Raw genomic sequence first — 23,105 nt, forward strand, 5'->3', positions numbered from 1 at the left:
TTTGTTAGAGAAATGGTTCAAAAAAGAGACATTTGACTTCAATATGTTCCAATAGAGTACCAGACTGCAGACATCTTAACCAAAGGGCTGCACAGTCTAGTGTTTGGTGCTCATTGTGTCAATCTCAACTTGCTCACCCGAGTAAAGATTGAGGGGGTGTGTTAATGAAATAAAATTAATTAAGTTGTCAATCAGCTAAAATTATGTTAATGCAGTGTATTAATTTTCAGTCAGTAGAATCTAGATGTCAGCTATGTAATTGTTGAGTTGACATTTCCTGTTCTAGCTTGTCATGTAGCTATGAATAGTGAATTGCTTTGTATGAAGTATGAACCTTATGTTGGTATCTTCATTTTAATTTTAAGAGAAAATTTGCTCCAGGTTCTCTTTCTTCTCTCTAGCTTTATCTTTTTCATTTTGCTAGATCGGTATATCTAGAGTTTGCATGATCATGACAACCATGTTATCATATGTGCGTCTCTACTTCGACCTCATAGGGTCGTAGCTACAATCCTAGATGTGTCATTATATGTATAATACTGTAGGTACAGTAATATTGTATCTCAACAAAATGAATACCACAGTCGTATCGCGTCTTCCTGTTCGGCTCGGTACAACCGTACTAACGGCTCGGCTACCGAGATGGTCGGCTACCGAAGCCAATGGCTCGACTCGAATATGGCTGGCTCGGTATTTCTTGGGAGAAAATGCTGGCCCTAATTGGCATCTCCTAAATCCTAATTATCAGTAATTAATTAAGAGATTAAATACTACGTACACCTATTGTGTAACAATTAATGTTACAATATACGTACAGTGGTACACCTATGTGAGTTAATACTGAATTTGTATTTTTTGAACATGAAACGAAGGTCTTTAAGAGCTAGGGCCTGCCCTGATATCTGACATCTAACACCACCTGAGCCCATGATAGCACACACTCTTTCTTACAGAACTTGAACTGCCATGTCCGCAAGTGCACATCACAGTGACCCCATTCTGTACTATATATATAATGTACTTATTCATGAAATTAGCACGTGTGTCACATTCTAGTACTTAATAAACCCCTCTGAAATCTACGAAGATTGCAAAAATTTCCTACTGATATGACGATTAGAAATTCCATTTTGTGTAGCGATCCATGTCCTATTTTATTGTATAACATAGAAATCATTCATAGGAGGCCCTTCGACCTTTTGTCAATATCACATAGGTATCAATCCATCAATTTTATTGAGATTTATCAACTTTTCCTTTCACATTTAATTACTTCACTCTACGTCCATTTGTAATATTACCATCAAAACTTTCATGATTTCATGTCATATTTGTTTGTCTTTATTCTATCTCATCCGTACGCATGCATTGATCTTGTTGCCGGTCCAAAATCCTGAGTCTTGTTTACGCAGCTTGTATTTAACCTCTGGTCCGTTTAACTTACACAAAACCTAGGGTTAAGATCAAAGACCAGCGGTGCGCTAACCTATGACTCTCTGAAACTTAAGTTAGATTCCGGAACGAGACTTAAGTTCGTAGGTCAAGGACTTAGTAATACATTACTATTTTTAAGAGGTTTTTGGTTGCTTTTATAGACGCATTGGGAAAAGTGTTGCATCCATTTTTCTAGTGTGGGAAAGTGTGCCCATATGGTGCGCTTTCACTTTTTTGGTGGGCTACTTTGGACAGCGCTTATGCCGGCGCCTGAGCAAGGGGGGCATGACCGCGTGACGTGCCCTGCCTGCTTAGTGCCTCGCCTTGTTGAGTTAACTCCGGCCGGAATAAGGGGGAATTGTGCTGGGAATTACCGGGTCTAAGAGGATGTGTTAACAAGTCTATAATTCTATATTATTATTATGGTATCAACTTATTTCACGTTTTGATGTTGTGAAAACCAAACACAAACCCGATATCACTGATTACGCTTTATCATTACTAAATTTCTTTCGGGGCATCTTGAGTGGAAATGTGGGATAGATTAGGTACATCAGTGTAAAGTAATCCTATGGATGCAGGATTGACTAGCAATGTGTTTCACAATGGCTTTGAGCAATTCATTAAGCTCCCAATTAATTATCCTTAAATCTGCTCTCCAATGGTTTGTTGGCAAAGTGGGGCAGAGTCCTTTCGAAAAACTGGAGGCATTTGCGCAACAAAAGCGTGACATCCCCAAGCGTAAACCCTCCTCATAGTCCCCATACACCACACTTATCCGTCGATCTCCATCTTTTTGTTTCCTAGTCTGTTCCTGTGGCCCCCGCCACCTACTGTCCCACGTGTCGAATGTCGGCGTAGCACACCGTGTCAAGTTCTCAACGGCCTGTGTCCCCAGTTGACGTCGTCGTGAGGTACCCATCGCCTCCATATCCGGTGGCGCTCTCACGTTGAGGTCGCTTTCACGCCATGCATAAAACTAAGACCTTCATGTCTAACCCGGTAATTACACCAGCCCATATGACTAATCGGCCCCTAAACCCCAGAACGTGTCGATTTATTATTGGTTATGGCTCACCTAATCATCATGCACGCACTTGCATGGGAATAATCTCTCTGGGTGCCGTACTCAATAAGAGGGGTGCTGCCTGGTTCCATACCAATATCCATTATTTTCATTTTTTCCGAGCTCTCTATATTTGGTGGGTGGTATGTAATATGTTCTTGGCTTCATAACCCTCTACAGATGGAGAGCACCGACTCGTCGTCCGGCTCGCAGCCGCCGCCGCATCCAAACCTGCCGCCGGGATTTCGCTTCCACCCCACGGATGAGGAGCTAGTCGTTCATTACCTCAAGAAAAAGGTTTCCTCGGCGCCCCTCCCAGTTGCCATCATCGCCGAGGTCGACCTCTACAAATTCGATCCATGGCAGCTCCCGGGTATATTAATAGTAATTTAATTACGAAATACATAATAAATAATGAAGTACTGGACTATACTAACTAGTGGGCTCTCTATTCTTTGAGTTGATTGAATCGAATAGGGTAGGCTTTTGGTGCTCTTTGTCTAAGAGAAGTGACTTATCTCCTTCTCTCTTGTGATAATAGAAAGAAACTGATCGATATATGGTATGGTTTGACAGAAAAGGCAACGTTCGGAGATCAAGAGTGGTATTTTTTCAGTCCAAGAGACCGGAAGTACCCGAACGGAGCACGGCCTAATAGAGCAGCAACTTCAGGGTATTGGAAGGCGACCGGAACTGATAAGCCAGTTTTGAGTACTACTGATGAGGGAGGTGGGGGTACTCGGAAAGTTGGGGTGAAAAAAGCACTTGTTTTCTACAGAGGAAAGCCCCCAAAAGGAATCAAAACCAATTGGATCATGCATGAGTATAGACTTGCTGATAACAACACAAGTAACAAGCCACCTGGGTGTCATGACTTGGGTAACAAGAAGAACTCCTTAAGGGTAATTATTTCCTAAGTGCTTGTTCATATGTTATCTGATCGAGCTTTTAATAAACTATTATCTTTGAATCGAATAGTTTTGTTCGTAAAGTAATAGTTGGTTTGATATTGTGCTATGTAGCTTGATGATTGGGTGCTCTGTCGAATTTACAAAAAGAACAACTCCCATAGACCGATGGATCAGGAGGACCCCATGGACGAGATGATGGGATCGTCGTTCCCGCTGTCAAAGCTGCACCACCTTCCCCCGAAATCGACGACATCAACCTATGGCCAATTCATGGACAACGACCACAATTTCTTCGATGGGATGGTTGGCAACGAAGGGCTCAATAGTCCTGCTTCTTTTCTTTCGAACCCGGCTTTGTCGAACAGCTCTCTTCCTCTAAAACGACGACTCCCGAATCTGTACTGGAATGATCAGGAGGACGAAGCTGGGCCTTCAAGGAGACTACAGCTGGACAGCAGTAACAGCTTCGGAAATGGTTCTATTGCCACTCTGCTTTCTCAGCTTCCTCAGACGCCTCCTCCATTGCACGAGCAGCCAATGCTGGCGTCACAGCTCGGTGGTGATGGTCTGTTTCGTAGTACGCAGTATCCACTTCCGGGGATGAATTGGTATTCTTAATCCAATTTTGTGTTAGCTGGTTGGCACATATGTTCCGTATGATGATGCATATGTTATAAGCTTACTCTTGTTGCGCAAGTAGTAGCTGAATAGATTGGGAGTAGTAATGGGTATTTGAGATATTTTGATTGCTTGCAACTGAGTTCAAGAGCTCATCAAGTTCAATCGAGATGGCCAGTAAAACTTCAGGTGTGGCCATAGAAATATATATAATGGTATACATCAATGTGTTAGCTAGTTTTTAGGCAAAAAGGATTGTAGTGAAAATAAAACAGATTTATACTATATTTTCTGTAGATTAATTTGTAGCTCTCTGTTTGTATATTACAGTTATATTTTGATTATTTTCTAATCAACGAGGACAAACTTATTATTGTAGTGTGTTTTCCTTTTTATTGCAAGCTTGATCGAAGCGTTCAAATTTATACGTTCAACTCTATGGTTTTACGTTTAGTTCATCAGATAAATTTTGCAGATGTATGTTTTATCAAAATTTAAGGAAAACAAATAGCATCACCAGCACCCGGTACATGATTAGACTTCGATTCTTAAACTACTTGGTCAAGTATAATTAACTAGCTAAACGTGTCCTTAATCTGTAGTCACATATACTGGGATCAGATCGCCTTCTTATCCAAAGAATATCGTAGATTTATCTCCATGAAAGGTCTGTTACTATCAAGATTATTATACTAATGTCCAATAGTCTATTAATGATTAATCTGATCTTAAAGGTTGCATAAATTAACTTTACCTGTACATCGATCGATTTGTGTAATTGTTTTCCGAAGTGCTATCACTGATATGTATAATTTTCAGCCCTGATAAGACTATGAGGGCTGTTCATTCCACTATTGGATATCGAGGAAAATGAAGCCTAGAAACTCTTTAGTTGTTTTCTCGCTAGTCTTAGCTTAATCTTAATATTCATCTATTCGATCTCTCATCCTAGGCTCCAAAAGATGCTATCTTTTCAATCAAATTCGATTTATCATTAGCTTCTACTCCATTCCCCTTTAATAACAAACTTAATAACATGATCTCACTCGTTGGAATATTAAAAAAATAGAAACCAATTGAAAAATGAGATTAAATAAAATAAAACTTAAATTGTCATGCAAGGAAAGGTTAATTTTCAGGTGACACATAGGTATCATCATAATAGGTTACATGAATCTAACTTTTGAAGAAAAAATATGACCAGCATGATTTGTCAAAAAGACTGAACATATGGAGGTGATCGAGCATATACAGTATATAGACCAAATGTTTAAGAGAGCGCGATTGATTTTGTTTGGCGCAAGCAAAGATAGTTCAAATGTGAAAAATGTTAGCTCACAGTACATTTCCACGTACGTAATGCCTAACACAATATGTGTTTACGTGTGTGATCAACGTTAAAAAAAGTGCTAAAACCCTAGCGGTAAATATGATTAAACAATTACAAATTAGTGTTACTTTTCAGTTGATCACTAAGTTTACACTTTGTTGATGATATGGATCATTAACTTACGCCTTGATCGATTATATATGAATCTGGAATATTGAATTGTCAGAGATGGACATTGTACAGAAGAGAAAGCTCTCTTACTGATACTATTTTTGGAAATGCTCTTACTGATACTAGACCAAACCGTACCGCGTATTCCATGATTTTTAATCCTAAAAAAATTTCTAATCTCCAGAAAAATTTTCCGAGATATTTGATCGAGCAGTGAATGAGTGTCATTATCTTTCATTAGACTGATAAGACACAGTTAAGTATATTCCATGACCTATTGAGGTCACAAAAATTGACAATAAGAGAAGCCTATCTTTCCTCTTTCTGCTGACTCTATAATGGGACCGTTCTCACAATCATCTAAGGCCCCTTTGTTTAAATGGAATATGAGAAAAGGAAAAAGACTTGATTTTATTTCCAAACTCATATGGAAATGGAAAATATTTTGTTAATTCCACATAAGTGTTAGTTAGTTATGGAATCTAAAATTCAGAATTATTTTAGTATATCATTATAATAGAATATTTGATTAAAATTTTCATTAAAACTCATTTATAAGGAAATTATTCTTTATCAATTGGAATAGAAATAAAATATCACCCCTAAGTAGGGAATTCATTTCAGGCTTTAAGAATGAGTTATTTACAGTCAAATCATTTATTTTCCATTCCAACATTAAATGACAACCAAACAACACCTAGAGATAGAAAGTGAAATGAATTCATTTTTCTTAACATAATTTCATGTTAACCAAATGGGACCTAAAGGGAATCATTATCTTAAAACCACACAAATTAAATACCCCTTTAATCACATTACTAACACAGGAAAGAGTACAAACCGACTTTATTTAATTTCGCATCATTGCTGGTTAATTTTGGTAAGCTTATTGTGATATCTCATGAAAATGCGCTATTATCATCTTACTGAAAGATGCTTTACACGAAGCCTAGCTATAAGTAAAATCCCACCACAAAATCTAGCCACCTTCATTATTATCAATTAAGTTTATTCTGATTGACACAAAAAAAATTATTGGAATTCCCTGACTTCCTTTCTCAGATATTTATGGAATCTATTCGATCGATCTACCCTCAGCAATCCGAAAATGAAAAATAGATAATTAGTGGAGCTGAAGAGGAAAATATGGAAAAAGTTGCTGAATTTAAATTAATTATTCGCCTTCATTTTCAAAACTTTATCATGAGAAAAAAAGAAATGCAAACTGAAACTGAGGTTGAAAATATAAATCGATTCTATGAGTTTTGGTCTGACATTAATGAGTGGGGCAGTTTTCTGATTGAACTCGATCGCCTACCTATCTACCAAAACGATCAGGTCCTCCATGTTAATGCTAAAAGGAACCAGTTTGCATTCTCGATTTATTTCGTTAGGTCGTTTCATTATACGTACATACTCGGATGACCTAATTTAGATTTTATGTTGATGATCGAGCTAGCTGATTCAGAGTTATGTTTCAGAATTGCATGCTGGCGTCTATAGCCATATGGGTTTCGGGTTAAGGTTAGACGACTATACTCAATCTGTGTAATTTTACCATACATTTCTACACTAATTAATAAGATAACTGGTGATGCCCACCCGTAGCAAACATTCCAGGCTGAGGTTGTAGTTGACAGTGAATTGCTTGTTATGAACTAGTTTAAAGATGGAGTAGCTAGCTATAGAATTTTATAGGGCCCTCGTATTGATTTTACCACATTGCCTTTAATTATCTCGATCATCATCTTCATTCGGTTGCCTCTTGTTTTAGACATTCCCAACGAGATCATCTCTTAACTCCCAAGCACTCAAATTCAATAATTACAAGCAAAAGTGCTACTCTTTTTAAATATGAGAGACTGGTGTGACGCTGACTCGGGTTTAACCGAACCAAATTCAGACTCAAACTCTCTCCATTATGAATTTCTTCTCGGACGCAGTCATGCCACGCCACCGTCCCTCCGCAATAGCTCATGAAGACGGCCACATCTTGTTCCTTACTTTCCCCAATCCCCCTTATCAACCCAGTCCGGCACAAGACGTAGACAACAAATCGGCGATGAGTACCTTTGGGTATTTTCTGTAATTTGTACCGATAATGACCCTGGCAACTTCTCTGTCTGCTACCTGGATGAAAGAATATTAGATTATAATGCTTTTCATGTCTGGGTAGTGGCTCTTCTACCTCTTCATCGTGAACCATGCTTATAATCATCTGTGAAACATAGGGACAGAGGAAAGGAGGGTAGCATGGGAGTAGACATATTGTAACCGTAAAAAAGTATACCAAATTACCAATAGATACAATTTTGGGTCTATAATTACGAAAATTATTCAATGCACGGGCCGCCCATATACACGGGGCATCTTGACCGTCCAAATCACCGCGTGGACAAAGCGGTAGAAATATAGGCATTGACGGGGTTTGTCTTTCCATCTGTGTTTGGCAGGGTAAAAATGTTAAAAGGTTGGGCTAATAGAAGGGAAAGAGAGAGAATGAGGTTGTAGTTGAGCGTTTGAGAGAATCTATATAGAGGTAGAGCGGACGACCAATTTGGGTTGAGCTTGCATCTGCAGGGATCAGATTAATACTGGGTGTCTTGGGCAGGAATTAGTACTGGGCAGTTTGAATTTATGTATTTGAGTAGTTTAAATTAGGGATTGGAGTTGTGGAAATTGGGTAGTTTCTTACAGTATTTGAATTTCTTGGTAACAATTGCAGATCCCCGAAACCAAGAGAATAGTGAGTTAATTCGTCCTTACGGTTTTACATTTCTCTCTTGGTACTAACCATGATTCTCGTGTTTTCCCATCTCAATTTGGGTATGTTCATCTTTATCTTTTCTAGATTGAAGGTCGATCCGTTCCTTTGATATTGTAGTGTTTATAGTCAGATTTGATTCGATGTTGGCTTTATATTCAAATCATCAACGACCTTGAGACCGAATATCCGGTGGCGGTGGTGGTTACAGCTGCGGAGGTGTCGTGGTGGCCGTGTTCGTGGATCTGGCGGCGACAACTGGAGGAGTTATATTGATAGGTGCTCTGGGACTGGTTTAATTAGTTGTGTCATGTGTTATATTTAGAGTTAGTGGATCTTCTTCTCTCTTGGTTGATGGTGGTGAACTAGTGATGTTCTCTTATTCTGATCTATGAAAAATGGTCACTTTGTGGTTTTTTTTTCCTTTCTGATGTCCTTGGTCCCTAAGAACATGTGCTTGGGAATCAAAGTATGAATTTGAAGGATAGATCACTTGGATCTTCTTGGGTGTTTATAAAGAGCATGAATTCTTCGTGTTTTTTTATTTTTAAATAAAATTTCGAGTTTAATTACGAGAAGCAGCTAGTCTGATAACAATCAACAACGCAAACCCAGGTTCATGAATCTGGAGGCTGAAGATAAACCAACAAGAACAGCTTGTTTTATATATACCTTACATGTGTCAACCAAAAATTAAGATAAGCATACATCATAAGCACGTGTCATCAATAAGATAAAAATCCCTTTTACAAACTATGTTAATATATTGGCAATGTCCCGACCTTCAACTTTTACAAACTATTGATCAAAAAAAAAACCTTTTACAAAACCTACAAACTAAACAATGTTTAATCCCTTTTTAAATAATTGTTTTTAACAAAAATAAGATTAAAATTGTATATATTTAAACAAAATATACAATTAAAGTTGTGACAAAAAAATATACGATTAAAGTTATACAACATTAGCATGCATGCTGTGAAATTCAGTATAACACAAAAAATAAAAACTTTGATCGTTGAATGTGATCATGACACATAAATACGGCTATGATATGAATTTACCTATTTTTGTCTACGTTCGGGTATCCATTTTCACGGCAAACCTAATTAACATAATACCTTACTTAAGGAGTTGTTGCGTGGTTAAAACTATTTCAAATTTTTTAACATGAGTCAATGGAGCAAATTATGAAGAAACCGTCATAATATTTGGATAATTTTTCGAGCAACAGAGCTATTTTTAGTGGTTTTTAGATCATTTGAAATTACATAAAAGTATGAGAGAGGACACACGGCACAATCCTAGCCGCCTATTTGTCCACCTCATGTTTTGTTTGATTTTTCAAAAGATTTCGCAACTTCAAAAATTCTTTAAAAATAGCTAGAATGCCTGAAAAATTGCGCAAAAGTTACTACGCGCTCTCGTTAATGCACCCTTTCCACTCATATAAAAATTTGTGGATGATTATATTTGGGTAATACAGCTTCTCTTTAGAAAGATTTGGGAAATAAATAGATAATCGTGTGGATCGAGACCCAAACGTTAGTGAAAATTAGTGAAATTTCTACCGCAGCTATAGTACACTACGGCGACAATATCATACGGTTGATTTTTCCAAATGTTATTTCGGTAGTATAGTTAGTTTGTAAACATAGACATTTCCACAAAACAAACTATAAATGTTATGCCACATTAGTTGCCATGTTGTGATTCACGTGACAAACATTCATAAAATGAACTTCTACTGTTTGATGTGAACGCCACACTAAACTATGGCTACGGTACGAAATTCATCAGTTTTCATCTTCATTTGGGTCTTGATCGATATTGGCGGCATTATGACTTGACGTCATCCTCACCTTCCTCCGGCTTATCACCGATAGTCTCTCAAAATCTCAAAAAAAAAAGGAAGGGTGCTGAGTTGGATTCTTTTGGTTCCAGAGGATCTAGTAGACCTCTCAGTAGGATTCGAACCCAGATGAAGTTATGACCATCTTTCAAAGAAAAAAGAACGAATGGATCTTGTAGGATTCCCAAGAAATTCTTCGATTTCGGTAAACCCTAATAAACACAATACCTTCCAAAAGGGAGCCCTATGGGCGGTTAAAAATATTTTCAAATTTTTTACGTGGGTCAATAGAGCTTGTCATCACGTGACATTGATAATTTTCGAATAATGTTTTGAGCAACAGAGCTAATTTTAGTAGTTTTTAAAAGATTTTAGATCATTTGAAATTACATAAAGTATGAGAAAGGACACACGGCGCAATCCTTACCGCCCATTTGTCCACCTCATGTTTTGTTTGATTTTTCAAAGGATTTCACAACTTCAAAAACTCTTTACAAATAGCTCAAATGCCCGAAAAATTTCGCAAAAAATACTACGCGGTCTCGTTAATGCACCATTTCCACTAATATAAAAAATTGTGGATGATTATATTTGGGTGATACAGCTTGTCTTTAGAAAGATTTTGGAAATACATAGATAATCGTGTGGATCGAGACCCAAAAGTTAGTGAAAACTAGTGAAATTTCTACCGCGGCTATAGTACATTACATCGACGATATCCTATAGTTGATTTTTTCAAATTTTATTTCGGTAGTATAGGTAGTTTGTAAACATATACATTTCCACAAAACGAAACTATAAACGCTATGCCACATTAGTCGCCATGTTGTGATTCACGTGAAAAAAATTCACAAAATAAAATTTGACCGTTGGGTGTGATCGCCACACTAAATAATGGCTACGGTACAAAATTCACCAATTTTCGTCTTCGCTTGAGTCTTGATCTGCGCGGTCAACCCAAATAAACATAGAACATTCCTAAAGGGAGCCGTATGCGCGGTTAAAAATATTTCAAATTTTGTACACGTGTCGATAGAGCAAACTATGACGAGATAGTGATAATTTTTGGAGAATATTTCGAGCATCAAAGCTATTTTTATGGGGTTTTCAAGATTTCAAGTCATTTAAAAATTAACAAAAGTTATAAAAAAAAGTACACGTGGTGCATTTGTGGCCACCCAATTTTCAACCAAATATTGTGTTTCATTTTTTAATTAATTTAGCCACTTTAAAAACTCTTTAAAAATAGCTCTGATGTCCGAAAAATTCCGCGAAACATTCTATGCTCTCTTAGTGACCTGATCTACTCATAAAAAATTGTACGATTAATTATATTCGGGTAACACAGACGCCCTTTAAAATAATTGAGAAATAAATAGTTAATCACATGGATCGACACCCTAACATTAGCAAAAACTGGTGAATTTCCTACACACTATGTTGACGATATCCTACGGTTGATTTTTCCAAATTTTATTTTGACAGTATAATTAGTTTGTAAACATATACATTTCCACAAAACAATCTATAAATGTTAGGCCACATTAGTATGCATGTTGTGATTCACATGACTAATTCACAAAATAAAAACTCACTCCGATCATCTAATTTTCCACAACGAAATGTGGCTACGGTATGAATTCACCAATTTTTTCGTCTTCATTCGGGACTCAAGCTGCCCAGTCACCTAAATAACACAGTACCTCCCTAAATGCAGTCGTGCGCACGGTTAAAACTATTTCAATTTTTTTTACATGCTTCGATAGAGTGGATTATCACAAGATTGTTTTGATTTCAGAAAATTTTTCAAGTTACCGACACATTAGAACTAATTAATCGATATTTTATCTAAATGTTGAAAACTTATGTTGGTATTAGAGTACACATAACATAACTTTTATTTAAAAGACTATGTACTTAGTACTGACACAAATCGGAGAAATTTTATAAACGATCATTTAAATTCTTAATACACTCTCCTTACTTAATACACGAACAACTAAATTTTTCATTTCAATATTTTACTCAATACACACCCCCAAAGTACCCAAAACATCCTTATGCTAAAAATTTATTAAATATCATATTATTTAATATGACTTATTCAATATTTATATTTATATTTATGAAAAATAATTTTTAGAGCATACTTTCTACTAGTTCGGGTATATAGCGTAATATAGCCGCTGTAGAAAATTCACTACTTTTCGCTAACATTTGGGTCTCGATCCACAAGATTACCTATTTATTCCACATGTCTTCTTGAGGGCGGCTATGTTACCTAAATAGAATTATTTGCAAAATTTTACACTACTGGATATGACGCATCAATAGGAGACCATAGTAACGTTTTTTTAGAATATTTCAGATATTCGAGCTATTTTTAAATTTGTTTTTGAAGTTGCGAATCATTTAAAATATAAAACAAAAAAAGAGGTGGACAAATGAGCGGCCATGATTGCACCACATGTCTTTTTTGACTTTTATATAATTTTAAATGGTCTGCAATCTTCTAAACATCATTTAAAATATCTCTGTGTTCGAACAATTTTCCAAAAATTATGGTGTCACCATATCCGCTCTACTCACTCATGTTAAATATTTCAAATAAATTCATCCACAAACACGGCTGCCTATAGGGATGTATTGTATTAATTAGGATTGACCGCATTGATCAAGATCTAAATGAAGGGCAAAATTGTTGAATTTCGTACCATAGCCATATTTTAGGGAGACGGTCACATCCAACGGTCGAAAATTTTCATTTTTTGAGTTTTGGTTACGTAATCATAATGCGCTTAGTAAAGTTATATAACCAGCTATACTGAGCGAATACAATTTGGAGAAACCGATCGTCGGATGTCCTCAATGTAGTGTACTATAGCCGTGGTAGTAAATTCACTAAGTTTTGATAATATTAGAGTCTTGATCCAAATGATTATCTCTTTGTGCCTCATATCCTTCTAAAAGGCGGTTGTGGTACCGCGATATGATTATCTAAAATTTTAATTCAAGTATATAGGGAACATCAACCAACGTGAGAGTGTAGTAATTTATGCGGAAATTTTCAGGCATTGTAGTTATTTTTAACGAATTTTTGAAGTTGCCAAATAATTTAAAAGACAAATAGGCAGTTGAAAATGCACCATGTGTCTTTTTTTAGTTTTTTTTTAAATGTCAAAAACCATAAAAATAGCTCTACTTCTCGAAAAAAATATGTAAAAATTAGCCCAATCCCAAATATAATCCACTATATCCACTCATATAAATTTTTTTAACATTATTTAATCCGCACACATAACTGCCCATAGAGAGGTGTTGTGTTAATTAGGATTGATCACATTGATCGAGACCCGAATGAATGGAAAAATTGTTGAATTTCGTACCATAGCTATATTTTAGGGAGACGGTCATATCCAGCCTTTAAAATTTCATTTTGTGAATTTTAGTCACGTAAATCACAATGTGCCTAGTAAAGTTCTATAACCTTTGTACTGAGAGAATACAATTTGGAGAAACCGACCGTAGGATGTCCTGAATGTAGTGTACTACAGCCGGGGTAGAAAATTCACTAAGTTTCGGTAATATTTGAATATTGATCCAAACGATTATCTCTGTGTGCCTCATACCCTTCTAAAAGGCGGGTGTGTTACCGGGATATAATTATCTAATATTTTAATTAAGTATACATGGAACATCAATCAATGTGAGAGTGTAGTAATGTTTCTCAAAATTTTCAAGCATTGTAGCTATTTTTAACGAATTTTGAAGTTGCAAAAGAATTTAAAAGAGAAATAGGCGGCTGAAAATGAACCACGTGTCCCTTTTTAATTTTTTATTAATTTCAAATGTTTTGAAATCTTGTAAAATAAATAAAAAATAGCTCTGTTGCGCAAAAATATATATGTAAAAATTAGCCCAATCCCAAAATAATCCGCTCTATCCACTCATGTAAAACTTATTTCATCCGCACACACAACTGCCCATAGAGAGGCGTTGTGTTAATTAGGATTGATCACATTGATCGAAACCCCAATGAAGGGAAAAATTGTTGAATTTTGTACCATAGCCATATTTTAGGGAGACAGTCACATCCAACTGTCAAAATTTCATTTTGTGAAATTTAGTCACGTAAATAACAATGTGCCTAGTAAAGTTCTATAACCTTTGTACTGAGAGAATACAATTTGGACAAAACCGACCATAGGATGTCATGAATGTAGTGTATTACAACCATGGTAGAAAATTCACTAAGTTTCGGTAATATTTGAGTCTTGATCCAAACAATTATCTATTTGTGCCTCATACTCTTCTAAAAGGCAGCTGTGTTATCGGGATATGATTATCTAATATTTTAATTCAAGTATATAGGGAACATCAATTAACATGAGAGTGTAGTAATTTTTCTCAAAATGTTCAGGCATTGTAGCTATTTTTAATGAATTTTGAAGTTGCCAAATAATTTAGAAGACAAATAGGCGGTTGAAAATGAACCATGTGTTCCTTTTTTACTGTTTATTAATTTCAAATGTTTAGAAATCTTGTAAAAATCATAAAAACTAACTGTTGCGTGAAAAAAATATATGTAAAAATTAACTCAGTCCTAAAATAATCCGCTCTATCCACTCATATTTAAAATTATTTCATCCGTACACACAACTTCCCATAGAGAGGTGTTGTGTTAATTAAGATTGATCGCATTGATTGAGACCCGAATGAAGGGCAAAATTGCTGAATTTCGTACCATAGCCATATTTTAGGGTGACGGTCACATCCAACGGTCAAAATTTCATTTTATGAATTTTAGTTACGTAAATCACAACATGACTAGTATAGTTGTCTAACCAACTATAATAAGAGAATACAATTTGAAGAAACCGACCGTAGGATGTCCTCAATATAGAAAATTCACTAAGTTCCGATAATATTTGAGTCTTGATCCAAACGATTATCTCTTTGTACCTCATACATTCGCAAATGTGATGGTTATATCTTTATGCATCATACATTCGTAACGGTGATTGTGTTATCCGAATATAACTTTTTAAAAAAAAAATTAATGTAAAGAGCGCATCAACAAGAACGCATAATAATTTTCGTATAACTATTCGGGTATTGAGATGTTGAATAAAATTTTCGGGAGATATCGGTTTCCAAATTTCCTTCATAAATTCAAAGATATAAATAAGTTGTATGTTTATCAAATGATCAGAATTCAGTAATTTAATATTTTATTGTTATTACAATTTTCTTGGATACATATTCTTATTACAATTTTTGTATGTTCGTATTCCTTTTACAACCTTTTAAAATGAAATAATTCCTTTGTGATGAAAAGAACAAAACAACTAAATTAACTAAAACCCTATAATAACTTCAAAACTCTAAAAACATCACTGTATAAAAATTGGCAAAACAACAATACTCAAATTATCAAACCCAACAACCAGAGGGTGGGGAGGAAGAAGTGAAGAACATATCAACTCACACAGACGTATTGACATCGGAGAGCTGGTCTTCACAGTAGAGACAACATATAGATTTCACCAAACCCAAAGAGTTAAAAAGATATCAACTTTGTATCATCATCAGAAGCAATCATATTTCACAGACTCAGATCTGATAAGAAGACCAGAAAGTTAAAAAAGACTGGAATTTAATTCCAAAATTGAAACTTCTAGACGGTGGGATCTCTGCTCCCAAAAATTCCAAACCCACCAGCATCATGTACGGCACTAGAGTATCAGCCTAACAACTGACACCACCCTCCGCCACCAACAGAATCTCCAATTTTCCGTCCCATTCGCCGATCGATCTCCTCCTCATCTTGTCCTCACCCTCGCCGAGATGCTCAGCTCTACACCGTCGTTGATGATCTCGCCAATGGTAACAAATCTGTACTGATCCTCCAGGCGAGCCCTCCGACGAAACAAGGGAACTCGACCGCGGTAGAGGACATTAAGCTTAGAGAAAAGAACTTCAAGGAGGTAGAAATGGGGATTTCGGTGTTGGGGAGGAAGGTTCCCAGATTTCTATCAGAATGTCCACGTGAGTTAGGCATGATCATGGTGAAAGCTAATTTAACAAAATTTGACCCCTTCGACTAACAACCATTTTTTCTCCATTTCTTAAAATTTTAACTGCCACCTCAGCTTTTTTGGCCCGTGCATCCATACGGCCCATTCACCGAATAAGCTCTCCTATAATTACTACTAACAAGTCTGTTTTACATAATTACCACTATCAAGTTTCCATCTATTTACACTAACAGAATCTGTTAACTGATAAATTACAAATTTACCTTTTCATATTTTTTTGAGGTATTGAGCGTCAATAACATCATACATTATACATTTTTTTAGGGTAAGTAGCACTATACATGTCAGTAATAACATATACTTTTTTAAGGGTCAGTAACACTATTCATTTCAAGGTTATTAGCATTACACAATTATAAGGGTCAATAACATTACAATTGATGCGAGACTTATCTCCTACTAGTCAGATCTAAAATCCAAAACTCTCGTATCTCCAAAGGCCTCCTCCATCTCAAGCGTCAACCACCCAATTCATTATGAATTTGGCTTCACCTTTTCTAGCTACCAAATTACCAGTGTAATCAAGATTAATTCTTTCGCACTCAATCTATTAAAATAAGAATTCAACCCAAACTCATGATTCATTTCATCTTCATTGCCAAAACCACCAGATCTGATCCTCGACTTCGATGGCTTATTTGAATTCTTCAAATTTAGGCCTTAGAAATGGTGTTGATCTATGGTTCATCAACATGAGATTTGGTTTGAGTTCCTCTATGAAACAGATTGAGAAGAGTTGAGAAAAGATAGGGTGAATTTGATTCCGTGGAAGACTACACCGTCTCTTACGACTAAGAGAGAGAGAGAGAGAGAGAGAGAGAGAGAGAGAAGAGAGAGAGAGAGAGAGAGAGAGAGAGAGTGTGTCATAGCTCAATTTTTAATAAGGATTGTTTTTGTGGTGAAACTCATATTCCAATTACGAAATAAATTTCCATAATGGAACATGAAACAATTTGACATAAAGAACATTATTGCATAAAACTGAACTCATTCTTTATTATATAAGATAGTAGTACAAACATTACAAGAGTTGACTATTTAAAGTCCAAATCTTATTCTAAGGATGTAAAACAACAAAAACTTAAACATTTTTAATAGAATCCAACTTCAAGCAACATTTCCCTCACCTGCAAAATAGTTAAAGGGTGAACATAAACAACCCAGTAGGAGACAAAACCCCTTCAAACAAATTAGAATAGTTACAACCTAAATGACTATATGAATGCATTTTTTTATCTACTCCATATAATTAATATCACCGAATACAATCAAGCCTACATGTCTCATACCACGTATTTGATAGGGGAAACAACACCTAACAAAGATACTCTATTATCAAACCAATTATATTAATGTAGTAAATGGCAAATAGGGGTCATTACCCGCAAATGATTGGTGAACTAAGACTTAAAGACACAAGAAACACAAATAAAGGCATAAACCAGAAATCTGGCAGACTAAACATAGGAGAAGAAACCTAATTAATTAGCTAATCTACACACAACCAAAATTTACGAAATTAAATACGCACTAACTAGATACAACACACACATTTTGAGAGTATTCGGAGTTGGTTTTATTGATGATAAAAAATAAGACAGAAGTACTGCTGAAAACAGAATATTAAAAAGTGAATATAGATGTAAATATGAGAGAAACAATAGCTAGGGACTTCTCTCAACCACTTGTAATATCCCGGAATTTTATAATTATTGTTCGGAGATTTTTAAATTGGTGGTGATCCGATTATATAGTACGAGGGAGAAAACGAAAGTGTTCGAGCGTTTTATACTCAGAAACGTTACTGTAAGGGGTCAAGAATTGACTTTTAATCTGTTAGGAATCTCAAAAAAAGTCATTCATGGGAATCGTAGAGTTCGTCAATACGAATTCGTGGACACGCGGCACGCCTAAATCAGAGTTCGTATGAAGAAGTTACGAATCAAAAGGTATTTGGACATTTTTAGAAAATAATATAAATAGGAGAATTAAAGAGAAAAAGGGGGAGAAAAAATCAGAAATTCGGATCGGTATTGTTCCAGGGTACTGTTCACGCCGAAAAAAATCCAGAAATTCTCTCCCCGGATCTCCGCCGTCCGGCCACCATAGAGCGGCGCACTTGTGACGTTTGAAAGGTTGTTGTGTCCCTTGTCGATTGGGGGCAGCTCCACCCACCATCGCGCCGCCATTTGGGAGCGGTGAAACCCGGAAGTTCCCCCGAAAATGCATATTTCGCCGAACTTCAACTCGTCGGATATCCCTCATTCGACAACCAATCGGTGAGATTTTTTTCCCATTTTGAAGGTCTCCTTCCATATTACAAACCCTCCAAAATATTTAACCAAAATCGTTGTGTGCTAGGAGAATCAAAGAAAAACAATCATAGGTTTTAAATTGAGGCTTTTCGTTTTTTTGTTAAATTGAAGTGTTTAGGCTCAGAATTAGATTTTATGGTGAACTAGAAAGTTCTTTGGAATGTCATTTAGATTGGGGTGGTGAAATGTGGTGGTCATTGGTGGTGGTCGGGAAACAGTGGCGCCGCATGAACAGTAATGTGAAGAGCATTGTATACATTGGTTATGAATAGTAACTGTGAACATTGTTATGTAAAACAGTAAACCAAAGATTTTTTAGTAAACATTAAACATGAATAGTGTTTTTCTGAACAGTGTTTTATGAACAACATTTAGCTGTACTGAAATTGTTATCTGCTATTTTACGTATCGTTTTATAAGTATTTTATCATGCTATTAGGTGACCGACGAAACGAGTGAGGGAATCGCTTTCGGTGTTGTGGAAGTTGCACACGGGAAATAAGGTGAGTAGACCTCACAATGATCATCATGATCGAAGTAGTGTTATAATTATTGAATTTAGTTTGAGTTCTTACCATAGTCGTTGCATCTCTAGTTATTAAAAAACAATTTAAAAAAATATATGGTTTGGTTTAAATTCGTGAACTTGATCGTCTACGGTTCATGGGTAAGTGAAACACTATTTTAATAAATGATGTTGAAAATGTTTTAGTGATTCTGGACTATGGTGAATGTGAGTAAATCTCACTATGACGAGTCTACCATTGGCGGTGACTCATAGTTACGTTTTTTGTTAAAAGATCGAACTAGGACATATATATGATATTGTGGGTTGTGTATGTGTATAAAATGGTAAATACGATACATATATATGGGTTACTATATTTTTATACCGTCACATTCTTATTTCTAAATGAATTATACTGTGGCAATTATATTTATTTTATTAGAACAAGAGTCGCTTTGTTGTAGTACAATAACATGTGTGGATTGTTATTGTTCGTGGTTTTAACATTGAGCCTTGTTAAAACGTTTTCTGTCTTCGGACATGTTTTTCTGTCTTTGGACATATTGGTAGTAATCAGAACCGAGCGTTGGCCAGGTGTCGTTTACGATTCAGTTAGAGCTCTAGTCTGTCTGCCGGTGTACTGCATGAGGGGTAACAAATGGGTTGCCTGAGTCTCATGAGTACCCATATTTTTTAGTGACATTGAGATTGGGTACAGATGGGCTGCCCAGTGTCTGTCGGTGTACTACATGAGGGGTAACTGATGAGTACCTGGGTCTTATGAGTACCCATGTTTTACATGATTTTAGGTAACTAGATGGGTTGCACAGTGCCTATCGGTGTACTACATGAGGGGAAACAGATGGATTGCCTGAGTCTCTTGAGTACCCATGTTTTTAAATGATTTTGGGTAACAGATGGGTTGCCCAGTGTCACATGAGTACGTTTTTTTTAAATGTTATTTGACATATTTCATTTGTATGCGATGTATGTTTATTGTTGGTTTACTCCTACAGGCTGAAAAGCTTACAATGCCGGTGCACCAATTCGATGGTGTATGGTATAGTTCTGCAGGTAGGGATTAACAGATTCGGAGGGCTTACTCTGAAGATTTCCATTGGTTATAATACTGAGGTATAAACTAGTTATGTATTATTCAAGTCGACTGAGTCATGTTGTGTAATCAGTTTCGATACACTGTTATGATAAGATGATTTCAATATATTTGAGATTGTTTTAGAGTTTTCATGGCTTCGAATTCAAATTTTTATCATTCGAATTTCGGGGCCGTGACACCACTAGATACGCTTCAATCACCACAAAACAATGTCAATGATCATAGATGAATGCACTCACAGTTAAGCCAATGTCGTTAGGTTATTAACCATATTACGTTCTTTTACTTACTATGTGTAAGCGAAATGTTGATATCTACTTAATTATATTCTCAATTAATTAATCTATGAAAAATATCGGTATCTAGACCAAATGACTGAAATCATGAAGATCTAAAAATGTTTGACCAACAACAAAGAATTTAAGGTCAATGTCAGTAGGTTTAGATTACCAAGGAATCACTTTACAAAACTACATGCAAAGAACCTGTTATCTCTTATAAAATATGAAACGATATGTCGGTTATGTACAGTTGTACACATTCAAGATAATAAACTCTAAAACATGCATCAAAATGTCAACCCAAAGAAACATGCAATAGAATAATCAATGAATAATCGGTGTAGAAATTCTCATATGAAAATATATAGATCAATTGGGATTCAAAATTAAAGACATATCTAGGGCTTTGATCAACCCTAACTACTAAGGAGTTTAGTTACACATAATCTTGAATAAGAGCATCAAATAATACTTGGGAGATGAACTAAGGAGGAGAAAGAAAAACTTGATGATCGGTAGGAGAGGCTGAACTCTCTTTTTCTTGTCGAGGCCTTCATGAGATTTTAGCACCTTGAGGAGATATGGGTTGTAGTTTGAGGAGATTGAAGGTGAGCTTGAGGAGATTAAGGATGAGTCCAAGGGTTTTTGTTGATGAATCAATGAACGAATATGGATTTTAGTCTCTGCCTCTCTGTTTTCGTCATTCTCTCTCTTTCTCTTCTTTTTGCCTCTCTCCGTGCCTTTTAATCAACCTCCCTCTTTTTCTTATATATGCTAGGTTATTTAACCTAGCCAACTAGGATTAGGGATCCTTAATCCATTTGCTCTCCAATTAAAAGCACAAAATATAATACTTAATCTTCTTTTCTTTATTTGAGTTCAAAATACCTAAAAACAAATAAAGTTAATTAAAATATAAAAACATAACAAAATAACTAAGTAATATGCATAATTAACACAATAAATGTCACCCAAATATGTAACTATCAAAATACCCCACACTTAGATTTTACTAGTTCTCAGGTAAAACACTAAACTAAGAATCTTAAAATACTCAACAATAACACAAACTATAAAACTCTAATCCCCTTAACACTTTATCTCAGCAATCTCCCTAACATTGCAACACCACTATCACATGATATTTCAATTAAATCCATGAAATTTCAAAGGTTAATATCAATATATGACACATATGTAACATGTAGGATCATGGGCGGATCCAGCCTAGGCTCACCAGGGCTGGAGCCTAGGTGAAGTTGAAGCCCAGCAAAAAAAACAATTTTTATTCAAAAGAAAAAAAATTAAAACATAAAAATAGTAGGAAGCTCTTCTAATGAGGACCAATATAATAAGGATTTTTCGGTTTTATGGTTTAAAATGTTCATTTTTCAATCACATTTTAACATCTCATTCACTCAATTTATAGGTCTATATGAGTAAATCATTGCTACAAAATTTTAGCCAAATTGATAATAGGTAAGATATCAAACTAGATCAAATTAATGGATGAACCAAATCTCTCAAATGTGAACCGTTTAAGTTCATAATTGGTAAATCACACTTATGAATGCATTCACAATTCTCAATTTGGTTGAAAAGTTGTATAAATACCTTACTCATAAATATTTGTAAATTGAACGGTTTCATCTTAAAGATAAAAAAGTGGGATAAAATGAAAAGTCCTCAACTTAAGGGTCCTCATTAGAATGACTCCCGGATTCCTTTTCACTTTTATGTTTTTCTTCGCCTCCGCATCCTTCTTCTCGTCTTCTTCAGTTCAAGGACTTCAAGTTCATCACCACTCCCCCGTTGAGGGCTTGTTTACATAAGAAGAAGATGTTTATACACATTATTTTAAACTTTTAATTAATTACTGACTTCAGTTTGGAAGTTTGAATGTTCGGAATATCTGTGTAGTATGAAGTTTGGTATTAAAGTTAGTTTTTGGTGGAATTTGAATTGAATGGTTTAAGGTTCAATATTGAGGCAGTAGGTTTGTGGCATAAATTTTTCATATTTTAGTTTATGATTCAATTTTACTGTGTTAGTTTGGTGATGATTACTTGTTCAGTGATTATGAAATTTATAATGTATTTTTCAGGATGTCTGATTATCATCCTTCGAGTAATTTTTTTTAAATAAATTTATTTATGTTTGTCATTTTTAATAAATTAAACAAAAATTATGCATTTGACCAAATTTTTTTGTCTGCTAAAATTAGCCCAGGTGGCATTTTGATTTTGAATATGCCACTATGTTGGACAAAGATATAATCATGGTGAATGTAAAGTTGTAGCATGCAATAAACAAGTTAAGATTCAACCTCACATGGGTATGTTGTAAGTGTTTCTGTCAACATATGTCTAAGGTTTTATCTCCAAATGGACCGAACCATATGCTCAACTCTTGTGACTTATCTCCACAGATCAAAGGTTTCCTATTTTGAGGATCGAAAAGTATGTTATAAGGTTGTAATGAGATTAAGCTCATATGTTTATAAAATAAAAGGGATATGAAATTCAAATAAATTCTAAAACCTAGTACAACATCAATGAATAGACTTTTTCGAACTTTACAACACTTGAAGCATCTTCATCAATGAATTCTTCCAAATATATCACCATTGTGGCCAAATTT

At 35.5% G+C, this 23,105-nt stretch overlaps 2 protein-coding genes across 2 annotated transcripts in view; one reads left to right on the plus strand and one right to left on the minus strand.

The window, feature by feature from the left end:
* LOC126786402 (uncharacterized) overlaps window positions 1-23,105 on the minus strand; it is a 403,094-nt gene that overhangs the window by 19,533 nt on the left and 360,456 nt on the right. The gene's annotated exons all lie outside the window — the stretch shown is intronic.
* LOC126786392 (NAC transcription factor 56) lies at window positions 2,622-4,407 on the plus strand. The gene is made up of 3 exons (XM_050512211.1): window positions 2,622-2,873; window positions 3,077-3,402; window positions 3,523-4,407. Exons 1-3 carry the CDS (start codon window positions 2,681-2,683, stop codon window positions 4,027-4,029), a joined length of 1,026 nt encoding a protein of 341 aa, XP_050368168.1. The 5' UTR covers window positions 2,622-2,680; the 3' UTR covers window positions 4,030-4,407.

This window comes from Argentina anserina, chromosome 3 (genome assembly GCF_933775445.1).
Source record: "Argentina anserina chromosome 3, drPotAnse1.1, whole genome shotgun sequence".
Taxonomy (NCBI): domain Eukaryota; kingdom Viridiplantae; phylum Streptophyta; class Magnoliopsida; order Rosales; family Rosaceae; genus Argentina; species Argentina anserina.

What these genes read in the sequence shown, in the direction of transcription:
- LOC126786392 (XM_050512211.1), top strand. Translation starts at nt 2,681, where the DNA reads ATGGAGAGCACCGACTCGTCGTCCGGCTCGCAGCCGCCGCCGCATCCA. An exon ending in CGATCCATGGCAGCTCCCGG is followed by an intron (nt 2,874 to 3,076) that starts GTATATTAATAG and finishes ATGGTTTGACAG; the next exon opens with AAAAGGCAACGTTCGGAGAT. An exon ending in ACAAGAAGAACTCCTTAAGG is followed by an intron (nt 3,403 to 3,522) that starts GTAATTATTTCC and finishes TGTGCTATGTAG; the next exon opens with CTTGATGATTGGGTGCTCTG.